The sequence below is a fragment of the Pararge aegeria genome, chromosome 25, assembly GCF_905163445.1.
Source record: "Pararge aegeria chromosome 25, ilParAegt1.1, whole genome shotgun sequence".
NCBI classification, from domain to species: Eukaryota; Metazoa; Arthropoda; class Insecta; order Lepidoptera; family Nymphalidae; genus Pararge; species Pararge aegeria.
Window position 1 is genome coordinate 6,211,292 of NC_053204.1, and position 19,402 is coordinate 6,230,693.

The window sequence follows — 19,402 nt, forward strand, 5'->3', positions numbered from 1 at the left end:
AATCGCGTAATACTACCACGAGTTTCTTGCTATACCGTTTGCATATCGCTCCTTAACTTATCGCACAAGTTACTGGTGTGACGTACTATCGCAAGCTACTGGCCAAGGTTTCTTAGGTAGGTAAACGAGTCACTCTTAGTGATGCCAAGTCCATATGCAAACAAGTCGTAGCGATCGACCGCATGTGTGGACGGCAGTTTTGGAGCGACGGATCATAGCGATCAGCGTGCAATAAATCTTGAATGGGCCTCTTTAAAAGTATATCTTTTGTTTTCCATATCAATGTTCCAAGTATAAACATAAACATGGTCAGGTCAATTGTTAACAAATAAAACAAACTGAACTAAAGGCGAAGATAGTAAAATTAAATTAAATGTATTCCAATATGTACTCTGTAAGTGAAGATATAAAGTTCAGTTTAACAGATCCGGTTAACATACAACTGGTCATCTCACACGTATTTGTATAAAAGTGATACACTTGATTTTTATTGCTCATTAGTAAGACATTTATTATGCAGTCCAGAAGTGTAAAAACAAGAAAGTGAATATCATCTAGAAAGCATAGGAATTAAACTAAAGTTAACCCATCAAATTATAATATTATAGGACCGATTTAAAAAAGTCATCTGGCTTTTAATTTAACCGTGAGTACAATTGTTACTATCATCTTTCTTTAGTTTGCTAAATTTAAAATTAATTTATTTCAAGTAGGCCTAATATAAGCATTTTTGAAACATCAAGTCTGTCTGTTTGTTATGACTCTACACTGACTCTACTACCGAGAAAACCGGCAAGCCGGCAAGAAACTCAGCAGTCGCTGATTTCCAAGATCAACTATTTACATTTTTGAACTTGTCATCGTTTTAACTTCTATCTTATGAGAGGTGAAAGCGGAGCCGGATGCTTCCAAGCAATTTTGTCATTAAATAGAATTCCTTCCTCTGATGGACATAGCGCTGTAGACGTCCATTTCACATAATTTTATAAAATGGACGTCTGAGTCCAGCAAAGACATAAATTTGGCTGAAAATGTTCCAAGCTTAGTGAGCCCAATGAACCTCTTATGTCGTGAATTTCAGTAGTTGTTTTATTTCATTACAAATATTTTGATAAAATGGTTTCCAGATGGAGAAAACAATACTATGTATATTGGCCACAACGGTTGCCGTTTTAGCAAGTCCATTAATGACACGCCAAGAACTACTCAATCAGCAGCAACATAAAGCCAAATTCTGCTCCAACCTGTTACACTTCAACAAATTCTACTACTCAGCAGGAGAAACAAAAGCAATCGATGGCTTCCCAGCAGACATGAGCGTTCATTGGAAGACAGGGAACGTCTTCTATACTTTAATAAACAACGAAATGAAAATGAATCTACAAATACTGCATCCGAGTGGTGAAGCCGAGACAATAAAAGTGGCCGGGTTAGGTCAATCGACGACGGTTGATAACCTAAACGATATCGTGTACCTAGCGACTGATAATGGAGTATACAAATACAAAGAAGATGGCGCTATAGAACTATATACAGCTTTGGGTGAAGACGTAATGTATGTGACGATTTCGAACGATGGGTCTGTGATGTATATAGCAACATGGCCTCAGAATAGAGTTCAAAAAATAACGAATGACGGTCAGAAACAAGAGACTTTTTCCGCGATACCAAATGGACACGATTTGACAATCGATCCCAGAAATAACATATTCTTCATAGCAACAAAAACGTCTTATGTACTGAAATATGGGCAAACTATACCAATCAAAATTAAAGAATTGCCAAGTGAAAGAATGACTGGCGTATTCATATCGCGCTCAGATGAAGTTTTTGCAATGGACGAAGACAGTAATCTATATACGATCGATGCTGAAAACGCCAGTGCGAAACGTTTAGGTAAAGTTTATTTATTTATTTATTTCAACACTCCTTTATACTCAATAATTTTAAGATTAAGTGTTAAGATACACTAGTAAAGGTATACATAAAGATATCAAATCTAAAGGTGAAAACATCGTGAGGATTCTCAGTCATGCAGGTTGCATGCCTGAGAATCCTCCATAATGTTCTCAATGTCGTGTGAAGTCCACCAAGTCGCACTGGGCCAGAGTGGTGGACTACGGCCTTAACCTTTCTTATTGTGGGAGTTGCCCTGTAGTCGGTCGTTAATGGGTTGGTATGATAATGACGATGACACTTTTATTATACACCAAAGAAAAAAGTACAGAGATATAAACATATAAAAGTAATACGGTATATTTGGTGGCCTTATCGCTACATAGCGATCTCTCCCAGGCAACCAATGGTGTAAAAGGAAAATACATACGTATGAAGGTAGGTGGAGCAATAAATAAGTTATCAAATCTAAAGGTGAAAATCTTAACACCTTGGTAACAGATAGGTATCTGGATTAGTATATTTTTAAAAGCAATAATTAGCTTAACGGCTTGAGAGCTCTTTGTGACAAAGCTCGTGCGGGAAAGTACTATCTAGTGTTAGTGTTGTTAGTGTTACATAGAAATATTAATATATTTTATAGTACTCCGGGAAAGTGGCAATACTGTGTTCAGGTCTTAATGGCGTGGTTGCCGGTATTGTATATTGTATATATTGTATAGAAGCAGGCGTTACTTTGCGGAAATCCATGATATATTAACAAAATTAAGCTTAATTTGCTATACTCCGCGAAAAACAGGAGAATCTGTGTGGTGTAATTTATAATTTCTTCAATCCTTATACTCCACACATAATTGTTAGTCTTAACAATTATTCATTGTAAAGTCAACATCTCCTGATGATGCTCCGGTTTCGGAGCGAAACGTGCGGAGAGGGTGTATTGCCGAGGATCTGTTTGGTGTGGAGTATAAGGATTGAAGAAATTATAAATTACACCACACAGATTCTCCTGTTTTTTGCGGAGTATAGCAAATTAAGCTTCATTTTGTTAATATAGTGGTTGCCGGTGTTATTATAGGCACTGGATGCTTAACACGTACGCCTCTCATTGAATCGGGAATCTACCTAGACATAGACCAACTGTGTTGTCTGTCCGTGTGTTGCTGTGAGGGCGCTGGAAGTGCTCACTAATAACACTACTTTTTTCGCAATGTCATTCGCAGTCTTGCCGCGCGATCATGGAATTTTCTTCCACACAAAATTACGTGTGGATAACCCATCCTGGAATATTTTTAATTCAATGCTGAAGCAGCACTATCTGGCTTCTCTTATTTCATATATTATTGTTTTTATACATTTTAGTTTTCATTTAGATTTCTTTTTTAAATATTCTCCGACAATACACACATCGCCATCTATTCCTAGAGTAAGCGCAGCTTGTGTTATGGGTACTAAGATAGCTGATGAATATTTTTATGAATATAATACACATAAATACTTATAATATACAGATGAACACCCAGACACTTAAAAACATTCATGTTCATCACACATACATTTTCCCAGATTTGGTAATTGGACCCACGGCCTTGGACGCAGAAAACAGGGTCGCTGCCCACCGGGCCAACCGGCTGTCAAAAATTATTTATACTATGTCTGTGCATGTCTATGTATTGTATCTCTTCGTATCAGTTAATTCTTTAAGTACTTACACAGCTCTACTCTTCAATTTTACTCACATTCGAGGGCTTCTGGAAGTAATCTCTTTATATATAAGATGTCCTTGCGCACGTCCTGCCCTTCTTATGATAATTCTTAAATTTCTGGTACTAAATAAATAAATAGTTTGGTAGCGTGGAGACAGTAACAGGATAAATTATTTATTTTCCCTTTTCAGGTTCTTTCAACGTGTCCGGTGTCAACACATTCGCTTTGGATTCCGCCGACAACGTACTCATTGGTGTGAACAGGAGTATCCTCAGATTCAACGCGTACGAACACGATCCTTGCGGCGATTTAGAAACGTACACGTCATAGTTTATTTTTATATTTGTTGTTGTTTTTTGCTGTGTTCACATAAGTCTCCGACCGGCTCACTCTGAACCATCATCAGTAAATTGACTTTGAATACACTTTTATTGAAACGGTGATAGCCCAGTGGTAAAGCCTTCGGTTTCTCTTTCGGGGACCGTGTTTGAATCCCAGCATGCACCACATACTAAGTTATATGCGTTTTAAGTAATTTAAATATCACTTGCTTCAACGGTGAAGGAAAACTTCGTGAGGAAACCTGCATGCCTGAGAATCCACCATAATGTTCTTAAGTCGTGTTAAGTCCACCAAGCCTTAACACGACTTAAGAACATTGGTGGACTACGGCCTTAACCTCTCCTATTGAGGGAGAAGCCCGTGCCCTGTAGTCGGATGAAACTTTTATTGTACACCAAAGAAAGAAGTCAAGAGATATAAACATATCAAAGCAATACGGTATATATGGTGGCCTCATCGCTACATAGCGATCTCTCCCAGGCAACCAATGGTGTAAAAGGAAAATACATACGTATAAAGGTAGGTGGTGCAATAAATAAGTTTTTTTTAATCTGTTATTATTTATATATCCTCAAAATTGGATTGCGGTTTCAGCTAGACAGTGCGTCTCATACGAGCCTAGTGTGAATACAGCCTAATGCTTGTTTTTGATTTATGTACTGTAGTCTGTAACTAACATAGGTGCTATTTATTAAAAACTATATAACAAAATAACATCTTAAATGTGTTTCCACTTTTAATTCCTATGTTACACAAGCTGTCGCCTGCGTTCTTCATCGATTGCAACCCCGCGGTTTTTTACAATGCCGCGGTTTTTACAATCCCGACAGTCTTTATAAATAACTTGTTGTTAATAAGTTGATTGGTTGTTTAGTTAGAGCGTTAAGGAAATACAAACTTACAAACACACTTTCGTATATATATATTTATTTAATTAAACTATAAACTTACAATTAATAATAATCATGTAATTGTAAATAATAACGTAAAATAGGCTCACGCTTCGTCTAAAAGCCCACCCTGGATACAGGATCCCATTCGACTGGCAATATAGTATTTCCATACTTCAAAACGATTCTCCGATTGCGAGCGAGCAAATAACAATATTTGCTCGCTAGCATGACGAATGCTCTGTTCCTATACCTTAGTACAAACTAAGGTATAGAAACAGAGCATTCGTCATGCACGTGTATGAAGTTATGCACATGTATTAAGTTACAGTAAGGTAAGAGGTTCGGCCTGACATTCAGGGAGACTGCACCCACTTTTATCATTTGCCTGCATTTGCGGCATCCTGCGTGGTTTTTTGGTTTTTCATGAATTCTGCGGGCACCTACATTTTCCCGGGATGAAAAGCAACCTATGTGTTAATGCAGGGTACAGTCTATCTCCATTCCAAAATTCAGTCAAATTGGTGATGTTGTTTTTGAATGAAAAAGTAACAAACATCGTTCCATCCTGCCATACATAAAAACTTTCGCCTATCACTCGCTTTAGCGGTAAAGAAAAGTGTCGTAAGCAAACCTGCTTGCCTTAGAGTTCTCCATAACGTTCTCACAGGGTGTGAAGGCTACCAATTCACACTTGACCAGCGTGACCTTCTCATTCACCCGTGCCCTGTAGTAAACCCGTAATGGGTTGCCGAAGATGTTGATTTTATACAAGGCTGGAAGGTTGTATTAAACTAATGGACAGGGCCGCGCCGACTCCCTACACCGCCTGTGTGTGAAACCTATTAAGCGTCTCTTTTTGGCACGAATTTTCATGAATGAATTTTCATTATTTTTTGTTACACTTACACAAAAACATTACTGTATATTAATACAACAGTGTTGTAGTATCGATAAGTAAGTCGGTACAATAGGCGCAAAGTATGCCTTGTAAATAACAAATTATAAAACATAATATAAAAATTATATTTTGACGGCCGATTGGCGCAGTGAGCAGCGACCCTGCTTTCTGAGTCCAAGGCCGTGGGTTCGATTCCCACTACTGAACAATATTTGTGTGATGAACATGAATGTTTTTCAGTGTCTGTGTGTTTATATGTATAATATAAGTATTTATATTATTCATAAAAATATTCATCAGTTACTTATATTAGTACCCATATCACAAGCTACGCTTACTTTGGGACTAGATGGCGATGTGTGTATTGTCGCTGTATATTTATTTCTTTATTTATTTAGTTTATTGTGACATCGCTGGTCCGGGGAAGTACTAACACAATAGTTATTTCTGCAGCTAAGCAGTGTTGTTGCAATGCTGTGTTCCGGTCTGAAGGGCGTGGGGGCCGGTGTAATTACATGTACATGAGGCTCAACAACTACACCTCAGGTTGATGGACACACGGCGACACGTTTTTTTTTCATCATAGTACCTACCTACACTAACACGAATTACTGTTATTTTAGGACAAGCAAAGTTGGTAAAAGACACAATCGACGACGCAAGCACACCACAACTTCTACTACAGACGCAAACGAAGATTATGAAGATAGAAAGAAATAACTTATTAATTTATTGTAAATACGAACTAATAAATGTCTAACACAAGCAAAATGATTCTGTTTAATTTTGACAACATTTCACCAAAAAATTTATATATTTCTTTAGCCCCATCTAGTAAAAAGCAGATAAACTATTTCCAATTTTGCAGAGCGCCATCTCATAGCGTTTTATGAAACTAACACCAATGAGTATAAATGAATAATTCAATATCTAGATATTCAGACACTAAAGTTATCTTCGAAAATATTTGCTATATTATCTTCACGTTCTCTAGAGTAAACGAACAGAACAACTGGCAAGCCAACACGGAATAATTAGGTCTGTTTGAGTTATTCATTACTAGATGTCGCTACACGATTTGTAGCAGTTTTTTTTAAACTCTATTCTTTATAACAAAATATTTAAAAAAACCATAAGGACTTTGGAAACCAAATTTCTAACAAACTTTCACATATGGTTTTGTAATTTTGATTGATAGTAGCCCTTCTCAGAAAAAGCTAGAGTCTGAAGCTGCAAATATCTATTGGGTTAAGAAACGATACTCTATGGCTTCCTTATGCTTGTCAAACATACTTGACAAGTTGTCAATGTGTTGTCAAGTCAATTGACATTTGTCATACGCGTCGGAGTTGTGTCAGTGAGCGATCGCCTGCCGCTTGGTGTTTAATTATTGAATCGTAAATGTGGTGTGTTTGTGAGATAATGAGAAAACACACTTTAGATTACCTAATTATAAAGTGATGAAAGTGCCCTGAGTTCAGTGTTCTGTTTAAAAAGTTAATTTCTTTTGTATGTCATCGGACTCTTCAATATGGCGGCACCCCGTCAGAAGTCACAACAGAAAAACATTTCTTCGATATTTTCGAAATTGCACGGTGCGTTTTCCGACGCCGTGTACCCCTCTAAGCTCGCGACGGACAAAAGGACACTGGACAAGACTTGGAAGTTGATGGACAAAGTGGTGAAACTATGTCAGCATCACAAAATGAATTTGAAGAACAGTCCACCGTTTATTCTTGATATTTTGCCCGATACATATCAGAGGTTACGCATAATCTACTCCAAATACGAGGACAATATGGTGGAGTTGAATAACAATGAACATTTTAATATATTTATAATTAATTTGATTAGAAAGTGTAAGCAGGCTATAAAGTTGTTCAAAGAGGGGAAAGAGAAGATGTTTGATGAGAACTCCCACTATAGACGCAACTTGACTAAGCTTAGTCTGGTCTTCAGTCACATGTTGAGCGAGTTGAAGGCCATGTTTCCTAATGGGACTTTCGCAGGTGACCAGTTTCGTATCACCAAGAGTGATGCTGCTGAGTTTTGGAGAACCAACTTTGGCAACAGGTAAGTTTCCATTTCAAAAGCTTGTATAAATTCAAATTCAAATTCAATTCAGGGGATTGTGATAACTTCGTTCATTAAAATATAAAATGCCAAATACTCCTGCGGATGTACAGTGCACGCGACGACCTTTGGTAGTGCAATAGTGCCTTTGACAAAATGCTGGTCTGGCCAAGAGGGCTGGGAACAAAGGCAGCCGTTCATAAGTGATTGGTTTCCACTGGCCATGAGGTGACCATCTGCTTGTTCAGTCAATCATCAGATACAATAATATAGTTATACAGACAGCTTAAGGTGTCTATTGACTATCAGAACATGCAAAAGTAGTTTAAGATCTGATTTCACCATTGAAACCTGTGGTTGAAACTAAATGCGATCAGGCAAGCTAAACTCAGTTTGAACATTTGAACACTTAGCATATTGTATAAATAAATATAAATATACTACGACAAAACACAAACCGCCACATCATCATCATCATCATCATCATCTCAACCAATTGACGTCCACTGCTGGACATAGGTCTTTTGTAGGGAGTTCCACAAACCGCCACACACAAACATATTCCAGTTGTGGGAATCGAACCTACGGCCTTGAGCTCAGAAAGCAGGTTTGCTGCAAACTGCGCCAATCGGCCGTCAAATTTGTAAAAATGTTACTTCAAAGAAAAATTTATATAATTATGTTTTTATATAAATTCGTCTTCGAAGTGTATAAAATCTGCCCTGCAGCTTGTAACATAGTTAACAATTCATCTCAATGTACTTGATAATGTTATACTACGTTAAAAAAGCAGACAATCGTCATAATTTAATCATTTTGCAATATCTTCACACTTTTCTATGGCTTAGCAATTGTGAAAGGTTTCTGCATACTGCCATTTAAGTAAGGTAGATATCTATTACTTTTATAAGGTTTCTAGAATACTATTTTGATGTATTACAGATGAATAGAAACTTGCATCTATATATTTTATTTATTTAATAGGCACCTCATACAACTTACTATTGTTTCTTATTCTTAATTATTTACATTAAATTTTAGTCCTAATTAAGACTCTACATAGGTTGAGGAGAGGTTTTTTTTAAAATAAGTGTGTGTGATATGTTAAACCAAAGTCACAGTGTTATACAGTTATAAAAATATTTATCAGTCATCTTAGTACAATCATAACACAAGCTACGCTTACTTTGGGGCTAGGTGGTGATGTATGTATTGTCGTAGTATATTTATTTATTAATATTATATTATACAGATTATGCCCTTAAATAAGGTAGAATAAGAAAGGACAAGACTTATATAAGAGGTATGTGCAGTTTTACTTTATATTCTCAAACAGGTAAAACCACAGGGTGTAACTAGTGACTAAGGAATGATCAATTGTGTGAAGAATTTTGCATAATTTTTCAATTAACTTTAAATCATTTATAAGTTTATCATGTTGTGTGTTAACTAACAGAAGTAATTTATATATGAATAGCTTATTTACACACAAGCATGTGTTTAAAAAAAATATGTTACTTATGTAATGTAGTTCACATAATATACATTATATAGCCTATAACAGGAAATGCTGGACTAAGGGCCTCTTCTAAGGTTAGGGTTTTTCCGTAATCACCGGTAGTAGTAGCACAGAGAATGCTGCTACCCATTCACACACACAATTGCAGCAGACTTAGTGTATAGTTCTAATGCAAACTGTGTGTCTAGACATATTTTTATACGTTAGAAAAAGAAGAAGAAACACTTTATTTTACCTAAACACACAGGAAAAGAAACATAAGGAGTATACAGTAAAAATGTAGACATGCAAAGGCGGCCTTATTGCTGTAAGCAATCTCGTACAGGCAACCTTTGTAGGAAGGACTTACAGCAAGAAAACAGGATAGTGCCAAGAGTGTTTTAATATAGGTTATACATAAATCCCAAAAATGTATATTGTGTACAAATACATAGATAATTTAAATAAATAAACATAATATATAAATATAAAATAAACAAAATATAAATATATAACATACATCAAATTTTTTTTTAAAAAAGGTTTATATGCCTTTAAATAAAAACTTTATTATTATTATTATAAATATATAAAAATGTTATGTTGGTTTGTGTACGCTTCAAAAACTCAAAAAGTTCTGCGACAATTGGTCTAAAGTTTTAGCATGATATATAATATGCATCAAGGATTGTTTTTATCTATTTTTCTCAACCATTCAATCACAATGTGCCACAGCGAAGCATGGCAGGGTACAGCTAGTTACTAGTAGTAATATATAAAAGTAGATTTTAATACATAATTTACAAACAATAATAAAGCAACAACTTTATTTGCCATCACACAAAGAGAGGTAGTAGTACTTGAGATGACTCTTTAATATAGGATTATAGGAATTACTTCCACGTATGTCAGAAGGCAGAGAGGTTCCATAGCATCATTCCATACCAATTTGTAGCAAAGTTTTATGGGACAGAGCTTGTCTGGGAAAGTACTATTGCCATGCTTATTTCTGCAGTTTTAAACAGTTTTGTTGCAATGTTATATTCCTGTCTAAAGAGTGTGGTTGCTGGTGTAACTACAGGTGCTCGAGTCTTAACACCTATATATCTCATGTTGATTGGAAACTCTGTCTGTCTGTGTTACTCTGTCCATAGCCAATGGTTTTCTACGTATTCTCAAGAGACCATAATTAACTCTATAGGGGAGGATATTCACTGGAATACCCCTCAAAATCAAACAGCATGTAAACATTCAATCACATTAAATTCACTAGCTGAGTTAACAAATGTGTCGATTGCCTGGGTTCCTGGCCATAAAGGAAATCGGGGCAATGAAAAAGCAGATGAGCTAGCAAGAATGGGCGCAAGCATCCAATTTTACGGGCCTGAGCCTTGTTTACCCATTCCATACAACATCACAAAAAGAGTGATAGAAGGCATCACGGAAAGAGAATCGAATGCAAGATGGAACAATTCAACGCAATATAGGCAATCGAAATTGTTTCTGAAGTCATTCGACAAGAAGAAGACAAAACAACTAATGTCACGGAGCAGAACCAATATAGCACTGGTAACAGGCATAACCACAGGACATTGCCTGTTAAATAGACACCTAACGGTAATGAGAATTGCAGAAGATCCATCCTGCCCAGAGTGTGGCGAGATGGAAACCAGTTTTCATTTCATAGCTGAGTGCCCCATGTACGCGATGGTAAGATGGGAACTACAAGGTAAGGACAGTTTTAGTGTAGAAGACCTAGCAAACCTCTCTATAGGGGATATCCTGAGGTTCACAAAAGAGACTGGTAGGCTTCAGGGGGGGATGCTGCCGGGACACCAGTAAACCTGTGTCCCAACATGGGGAATAGGGTGGAATAGTCCTTACAGAGGACTGATCACCCGTCTGGCACTGGCAGGCGTCCCCTCTATAAATAATAATAATAATAAACATTCAATCTGATTATGGCTGGAAAAGCCGATGGCAGATAGATATAATGTAAAAAACAAAAAAAAAAAAAATCTCAGATTGGCTAACTGCTCAGTCCGTCAATTATTACTGTAGAAAATAAACTCCGGTAACTTAATGAAACTCCATGGGTAATATATCTGATAATGCCTTTGACGTAGGTATACAAGCTAATGGGACGTTATCACAGGAAAGAGTAAAATCTTATCAGGGCATTGAACAAGGTAAATATACGATAAGATTGTAAAAAATGTTCAAGTGTATCAGTTATGAATGAATAGGTGAAACCTATCAATGAAAACGATAACGGCATATGGATGATTTATAAAAGTTGCCTTACATGTCGCTCGCAATCGAGGAGTCGTTTCCGAGCATTTAAACTCTGTATCCTCAAAGTAACATTGACCTAATGTCGCTCGTTTTAGAGTCGCAAATCCTGTAATTCTGATTTTGTTTTGCAAACGTTCTGTCAAAAGCCCAAGCTAAAGAATTGTGAGCAAATTTGAGCTTTAATCCTTACTAATATTATAAATGCGAAAGTGTGTTTGTTTGTACTTCCTTTGCGCACTAACTGAGCAACCAATCAACCAACTTTTGTTTGTCATACAGTTATTTAAAATGACGAAGGGTGACATAAGCTTCTTACATATTATCATTATTTACAGCCAAGGTTGGCGCAGTGGGCAGCGACCCTGCTTTCTGCATCCAAGGCTGTGGGTTCGATTCCCACAACTGGAAAAATATTTGTGAATATAAAAATATATATGAATGTTTCTCAGTATCTGTGTATTATAAGTATTTATGTGTATTAAATTCATAGTATATTTGTCGTAATTAGTCTTAGTATATTTATTTCTTTTTTATCCCAGGGTAATACAAGGTTCCCACGAGATTTGAAAATAACCGTTATAAACGCGACGAAGCACGCGGGCAGCAGCTAGTTCAAAATAAGATCAATTTTACTCCGATGTGTATTTCCATACTCGAGAACGACTAGCTCATCTTGTACTAGAGCTACAGGAAGTAAAAGGAGATTAAAGGCCTTGGCTCATTTATAGACTCAACTCCAACTGAACAATACTCTGTTACACGGTCACGGAGTCTTCTGTCGTGGCTAGCGACCAACCTAGCAATAAAGACGTGCCCTCCGACGTATTGAGCGATACTTTACCAACCCTCCGACTAGTAACCCCAGTTCCTACAATATGTAGAGTACCTTCAAATCAAGAGTGAATAGGCATCTTCTAAGCTAGCGCGCTCCACCTTAGGCTGCATCATCGCTTACCATCAGGTGTGATTGCAATCAAGCTGCTGTTCGCGGAGTATAGCAAATTAAGCTTAATTTTCAAAGTCAAAGTCAAAGTCAAAAATATCTTTATTCAAGTAGGCCCATAGGTGGCACTTTTGATGCGTACATAAGAATTACACGGTAGTGAGATGATGGCGATAACCACATTCGTAAACTTAAAACTAAAGCTACGAGGGTTCCAAACGCGTCCTGGTCTAACAAGAAGCCCACAACAAGGGTGATTTTTTTTGTTATAACCATCTGACAATGTCATTTAAAATTTTTAGAAGAGCAACCTGGTTAGAGCAATAATTCACGACGTAATTAGCAAATATTTACGCAAATATTTAATAGCAATAATTACGTAGTCCTTTATACTATAATAGGACTTCTCTATAAGGTGACGTTTAATACAAACTTTGAACTTTTTAAGAGACATCTCCAAGATGTCAATGGGTAGTTTATTGTAGAATTGTATGCAATTTCCTTTAAACGAATTATGAATTTTATGTAACCTAGTATATTGCACTGTAAGTTTATTCTTACTTCTAATGTTTAGATTATTGAAGTCACATTTTTTCTTAAATTTAGAAATGTTTTTATGAACGTACATTAAATTTTTAAATATGTACTGACTATACACTGTCATTATTTTAAAATCTTTAAATTTATCTCTCAATGACTGTTATCATAATATATTGTGGATTTCCGCAAAGTAACGCCTGCTTTAAGTAATCCAATAGTCAAGCGCTCGTCTATAAACATAAAAAAAAAAAAATAGTAATCGATTAGGGGTAGGTTTGGGTTTGCAACTGCCATACAGGTTAGTACGCTACTATCTTAGACTGCATCCCTTTTATCATCCCAACCACAGGTCAGCCGTTAATGGCAATCTTACATGGTGGTAAGACATGATGCCGATAACCACCAGGGTGAGATTGCAGTCTAGGGATAACTCGGAATAGAAAAAAAAAACTTACTTCTGTAAGAAATCTCATCCAATCAACCAATTATGGAAAAAGGTTCATAGTATCAATATGTCTCCAACCGCAATTAGAAGAGTTGATGCCGTAGTCCACCACGCTGGCCCAGTGCGGATTGGTGGACTCCACGCGTCTTTGAGAACGTTATGGAGAACTCTCAGGCATGCAGGTTTCCTCACGACGTTTTCCTTTACCGTTGATGCAAGTTATATTTTTATTATTTAGAACGCACATAACTTACAAAAGTTACAGGCGCGCTGGGACTCGAACTCTGCACCCCGAAAGAGAGAGAACCCTTACAGCTAGGCTATCACCGCTTACGAAGGAGAAAGGCTTTGTGTCAGGGAACTAAATACATTATTTGAATGGTTGCCATTTTCCATGGTTTTCCTACACGTTCACAATATACCTATACTTACTTGAACACTATAAAAAAATATCTATTCAATAACAAATTTAATGAAGCATTGTTTTCATTCGCTCATTAGCAATTGATTTCTTGCGGTAAGTATTAACTATTGTTTTAGGGCCGCCGTACACGGACTGCTTCAAGCAGTTGAGACCGACTGCTTAAAGCCGCGACCGCGCAGTGAACTATAGTCATTCATTCGCTGCCGTACACACGACTGCTCGAGCAGTCGCGACCGCTTCAAGCCGTCAACTGCATGATGAAATTCCATCGTGCCGTCGACCGCTCGCGAGCGGTTGCGAGGCATACACCGACTGCTCGAGCCGTTGACTGCGCTAGAGCAGTCGACAGCTCTCCGACTTCCCTCTCCCCCCCGCCCTTTGCGGCCTCGCGGCGTCTGTTTTCTCATTTGCCGGCTGTTTTTTGAACATGGAGGGCGTGTGCGATAGTGATGCCCTTATTAGCGCAATTAAAACGCAAGAACTTATTTGGAACTATAAACTTAAGGAACACAGCGACAAAATAAAGAAGAACAATGCATGGGCAATTATTTGTGCCCAAGTAATTGAGAACTTTGATGAAAAACCAGTTGAAGAAAAAAATCAAATCGGTAAGTAAAAAAGTCAGTCATTTAACACACACATTTATTATTTTATTTATTATTAAAAAACAGACTGGTAACAATATAATAGTTGTTTTGCTTCTTATTATATTTTTAATATTTAAAAGAATACAGAGGCTATGTTATACGGACGGCGCCCTTTTGATTTATATCATATTCCATTGCCAATCTAGTTTGCCTTCTTCGCTCACAAAGTAATTAGCAAATTCTTCACGGATTGTTGTTAACATAGGTCCACCTGGACGAACTTGCTGGGTTGAATGTATTATAGAATAAGGAAGACCCTCAAACGTATCCTCAAATTTATTTCCATCTCGTTGTTTTACGTAGTTGTGAAGAACACACGATGATTTTACTATATCCACTGCGAAATCAACGTTGACGTTGAGTGGTCTATGAAAGATCCGCCATTTATTAGCTAATATGCCAAACGTGCATTCAATATATCGCCTCGCACGTGATAACCGATAGTTAAAAATTTTTTTTTTCTCTGGTAAATTCTTGCCACCATATGGACGCATTAAATTTTCCTGCAAGCTAAACGCTTCATCCCCAATAAACACATTCGGTAATAACGGTCCATTTTGTGATATTGCAGAAGGTGGAGGTATATTTAACTTTTTTTCTTGTAACATTTTATATAGACAACTCTCTTCGAAAATAGTCGAGTCAGCGTGCCTTCCATATGAGCCTATATCCACGAAAGTGAACATATGATTACTATCACATACTGCTAGAAGTATTATCGAAAAATAATTTTTATAGTTATAATATGACGATCCACTTTGCGCGGGTTGTATTATTCTAATATGTTTGCCATCAACGGCACCGAGGCAGTTCGGAAACTGAGCATTTTTTTTGAAACCATTTATTATGTCTTTCCATTTATCTTTAGTTAGTTGTTCCATACACATATCCTTCATATGTATCCATATATTTCTGCAAACATCCCTCACTATCTTACCTATTGTTGTTGATGCTATTCTAAAACTATATTGCAAATCCATAAATGTACATCCAGTTGCCAAATACCTGTAAAACATATTTATAAATCAATCAATTATACTAACTTATATTTTTTTGTTGTTACAGCCATGTTAATACAGAAAAAATGGAAAACATTAAGAGATGGATACACCAGATATGCTAAAAAAATTAAACCAAAGAGTGGTTCAGCAGCCCTCAACATTCGGCCATATGCATATTATCAGCAGATGTCTTTTTTAAAGGCAATAATAGAAGATAGACCCGACAAAACAAATAGTTTACAAGAGAGTGAGCACACTGAAATTACGTCCGGAGAAACCGAAAATGGTCAAAATAAAATACCCAGAGAAAGAAACAAAAGAAAATTAACTACTAAAATCACAGATGAGAACGTCTTAATTGAAAAATTATCCAAACGTTTAGATGAAAAAACGCAGAATTCGCGCATTGATAATGAAGATGAAGATAAATTGTTTTTACTATCATTAGTTGGCGAATTCAAAAAAATTAATGAGCATTATAAATTAGATGCTAAGACCGAAATACTTAACGTAGTGAAATACTTTAAAGGGATGACAAATCACACATATCCTTCGAGTTATGGTGACAGGGGATATTCATCGTTTAATGATTATCGTGGACCATGGGGTTATAATACTGGCCCCTCTACCTCTACATCAGTGCCTGGTCCCTCTAGATCAGCAACCGGCCCCTCTACATCAATGGCTGATGACCAAAATTCTCAATTTGAAGACCTTTCATCATGTTCTGTAATGTCCGATGATGTAATTTCCAATATTTTTAATGAATAAAAATTTTAATAATTACTATATATTTTTCTTACCTCAATGTTACTGCTAGTCTTTCTTCAGGTTCGATACTTCTCCTCATAATTGTGTCTTCCCGTTTAATGTGAGACTTTAGTATATTATACAATTCATCAAACGAAGACTTTGACATTCTAAAATAGTTGAAAAATTTTTCTTCATCACTTCTAAGTTCCATAAACAAATGATGGAATTGTCCACGTTGTTCTCTTAATTGCAAAATTGGATGAACCCAAAATTTTCTCTTTTGACGTCGCCGCCGTCGTCTCCGCCTGAGCAGGAGCAGCAAAAGCAGTGCTTCCTCGTCAGAATCCATGACTCGACTGTGGTAGAAAATCAACTGCTCGAGCAGTTGAGTCGTAGCTCGAGCAGTCAACAACCGACAGCTCAAGCAGTCGACGCCGACCGCTCGAGCGGTCCGTGTATTTCACTCAGCCGCTAACTGCTCGAGCAGTCCGTGTACGGCGGCCCTTAGAGTATCGACAGGGGGGTTTTATATTCAGGAAGCTAGTAATGTGGGAATGTGACATTAAAACTGTTGTGTGAATCAATATATGGTTATACTAGCTGTTGACACCGACATTGCCCGCATTTGTGTTGTCTTAAAATCCCGCGGGAACCCTTTATTTTTCCGGGAAAAAGTGTATCCTATGAGCAGTGACGTGCATAGAGGGTATGCACAGGGTATGCATGTCTTAAAATGAAGAAAATCTCCCGTACGAGTTATAAAAAAACTTAAGGATAGGCATTGTAAGAGTTATTAAGCCGACCCTTAAATGTTTATAACTCGTATTAGAGATTTCCTTCATTTTATATCAACTGCGTACACTGTGCATACCCTCTATGCACGCCACTGCCTATGATCGTCTCCAGAATGTATACTACAATGCAAATTTGTTTGACGATGCATTAGGCAGCAGGCATTACGCATACATACACAGAATCCTAGCTAGATCGATTTATCGCTCCCGAAACCCCCTGTGTACTTAATTTCACGAAAACCGTTGGAGCCGATTTCGAGTTTCCAATTATATGTATATACAAGAGTTGCTCGTTTTAAGATATAAGATATTGTTCATACATATAATAATAATAAACTACATACTATAACGCTACAAACATAAAAAATAGTTTTTCAAACGACTTTTAAAAAGAGGCAAGGATTTCGCCTGACTTATGTCATCAGGTAGGGAATTCGAGAGTCTGACACAAATAACTGTAAAAGAATCACTATACTATTTCGTTCAACTGTACGGAACCTGTAGTTTGCTGTCGGGGCAGGAACGTAGCCTGTTATTGAATATGGCGAAGTCTGAGGAAGAAACAGGATACGATACAAAAGAGACAATTTACTTATCCATTGCATAAAAGTTACGATATACACGGTATCGAATGAGCGCGATCTAGTGAAAATACTGTTTCTCAGTAACTAGATGTAGAAATAGTTAGAGTAGTAATAAAACCATTCAACAGAAGGGACGCATCTGAGGCATTAGGACTCAATAAATACTGCGAACTTTTTCGGGGCACTGCGGATTGAACAGCCACGTGTTCAACTGGAAGCTGCAGGACACAGATCTATGTAGACAATCCGTTCTTGCACCGCGTTGATGCATAAACGTGGCAACCTTTTGAACATATAACGCAACCAGCAATTGCTAAATTTCTTTTAGCAAATTAACTTTTGATGTTCCTGGCAGCAACCACTGCTGGGAGATCTAGGCAGCAGCGTCACAATAGATCGTAACCGGTTGAATTGAAACCAGGGACCAAGATAACCAGAGCTGCAAGCAGAAGAAGATTGTTATTAGATAGTGCTCATTGATACCACATTCATCATCATCATAAAAACAACCCATTACCGGCCCATTCCAGAGCACGGGTCTCCTCCCACAAGGCCGTAGCTTTGATTTTGAAAAAAATCTCAGGCATGCAGGTTTCCTCACGATATTTTCCTTCACCACCTTCGTTAAAGCAAGTGATATTTTACATTTCTTAAATATAGTTCATAGTGGTAGTTTATTAAATTCAAAATTCATTTATTTTAAGTCCTAATATAAGCACTTTTGAAACGTCAAGTCTGTCCTGTGTGTAGTGACTCTACCACCGGTTCGGAAGGCGGATTCTACCGAGAAGCAGCCGGCAAGTAACTCAGCAGTTGCTCTTTTCCAATTTCAACAATTTACATTTTACATTTTAAAATTCATTTTTCTATCTTGTAAGAGATGAAAACGGAGCCGGATGCTTCCAAGCAACCTTGTCAAGAAATTCATTAATTGTATAAAATACCTCGCTGTAATAAATGTGTTTTAACACATTCTTTAAACTTATGTATTGGTACGAGTAGGTCCAAAATTATCTTAGGAATCATATTTTAAATACGTATACTCAATCCCACAATTCTTTTAAATGAATTACTTGTTTTATGTAGTCTAGTATATTGCACTGCAAGTTTATTTTTGCTTCTAATGTTCAAATTATTGCACTCACATTTTTTCCTAAATTAAGACATGTTTTTGTGAACATACATTGAATTTTCAAATATGTATTGGCTAAAAACTGACATTATTTTAACATCTTTGAATATTATGTTAGGGCTGCTTCTGATTTCTTTCAGTAAAAACTATAACCGAGGTTTACTCAAAAACTATTAAGTTTTCTGTTTCACAGATAAGTCTCAGAGACAGTTTCGGTTTTCATTTAAACGTTGTAAATGTATAGACTTATTTTCTTTTTACTTATCTCTCATTTATCAGTCACTTTTACTGTCACTAATATATCTTAATCCGTATCCGGCGAGCATCCGTCATTTTATGTCATAATTTCTAATGACGTCACGATCAGTTTTATCTATTCATTTATCCGTGTTCTTATTGTGTCTATCATGCTTTTATATTATCGCTTTCTATCAAGTGGTATTGTATAATAGAGAACTGATGTGGTATTGAGTATTATTTCTTAGTCAGTGTATATAAAATGTTAGTTTATGGTGATAGTGGTTAGGACTTTGACCT

The 19,402-nt window shown here is 36.8% G+C and overlaps 4 protein-coding genes across 5 annotated transcripts in view; 3 read left to right on the forward strand and 1 right to left on the reverse strand.

Annotated features, from left to right (window-relative positions):
- The first annotated feature begins 486 nt into the window (after positions 1-486).
- LOC120634836 lies at positions 487-6,507 on the forward strand. The gene is made up of 4 exons (XM_039905663.1): positions 487-646; positions 1,128-1,896; positions 3,794-3,920; positions 6,360-6,507. The coding sequence occupies exons 2-4, from the start codon at positions 1,128-1,130 to the stop codon at positions 6,454-6,456; spliced, it is 993 nt and encodes a 330-aa protein (XP_039761597.1). The 5' UTR covers positions 487-646; the 3' UTR covers positions 6,457-6,507.
- Positions 6,508-7,086: 579 nt separating this feature from the next.
- The window catches only part of LOC120634837 (E3 ubiquitin-protein ligase CBL-B-B), a 111,641-nt gene continuing 99,325 nt past the window's right edge, over positions 7,087-19,402 (forward strand). For both annotated transcript variants that reach the window (XM_039905664.1, XM_039905665.1), the window contains exon 1: positions 7,087-7,809. In XM_039905664.1, the coding sequence (XP_039761598.1) occupies positions 7,268-7,809 (542 nt within the window). In that variant the 5' untranslated portion in view covers positions 7,087-7,267. The remainder of the gene's footprint in view (positions 7,810-19,402) is intronic.
- LOC120634839 lies at positions 14,368-16,391 on the forward strand. Its single transcript, XM_039905668.1, has 2 exons — positions 14,368-14,562; positions 15,667-16,391. The coding sequence occupies exons 1-2, from the start codon at positions 14,382-14,384 to the stop codon at positions 16,371-16,373; spliced, it is 888 nt and encodes a 295-aa protein (XP_039761602.1). The 5' UTR covers positions 14,368-14,381; the 3' UTR covers positions 16,374-16,391.
- LOC120634838 (protein ALP1-like) lies at positions 14,618-16,848 on the reverse strand. The gene is made up of 2 exons (XM_039905667.1): positions 16,406-16,848; positions 14,618-15,606 (listed from the first exon to the last, which is right to left on the reverse strand). The coding sequence occupies exons 1-2, from the start codon at positions 16,702-16,704 to the stop codon at positions 14,721-14,723; spliced, it is 1,185 nt and encodes a 394-aa protein (XP_039761601.1). The 5' UTR covers positions 16,705-16,848; the 3' UTR covers positions 14,618-14,720.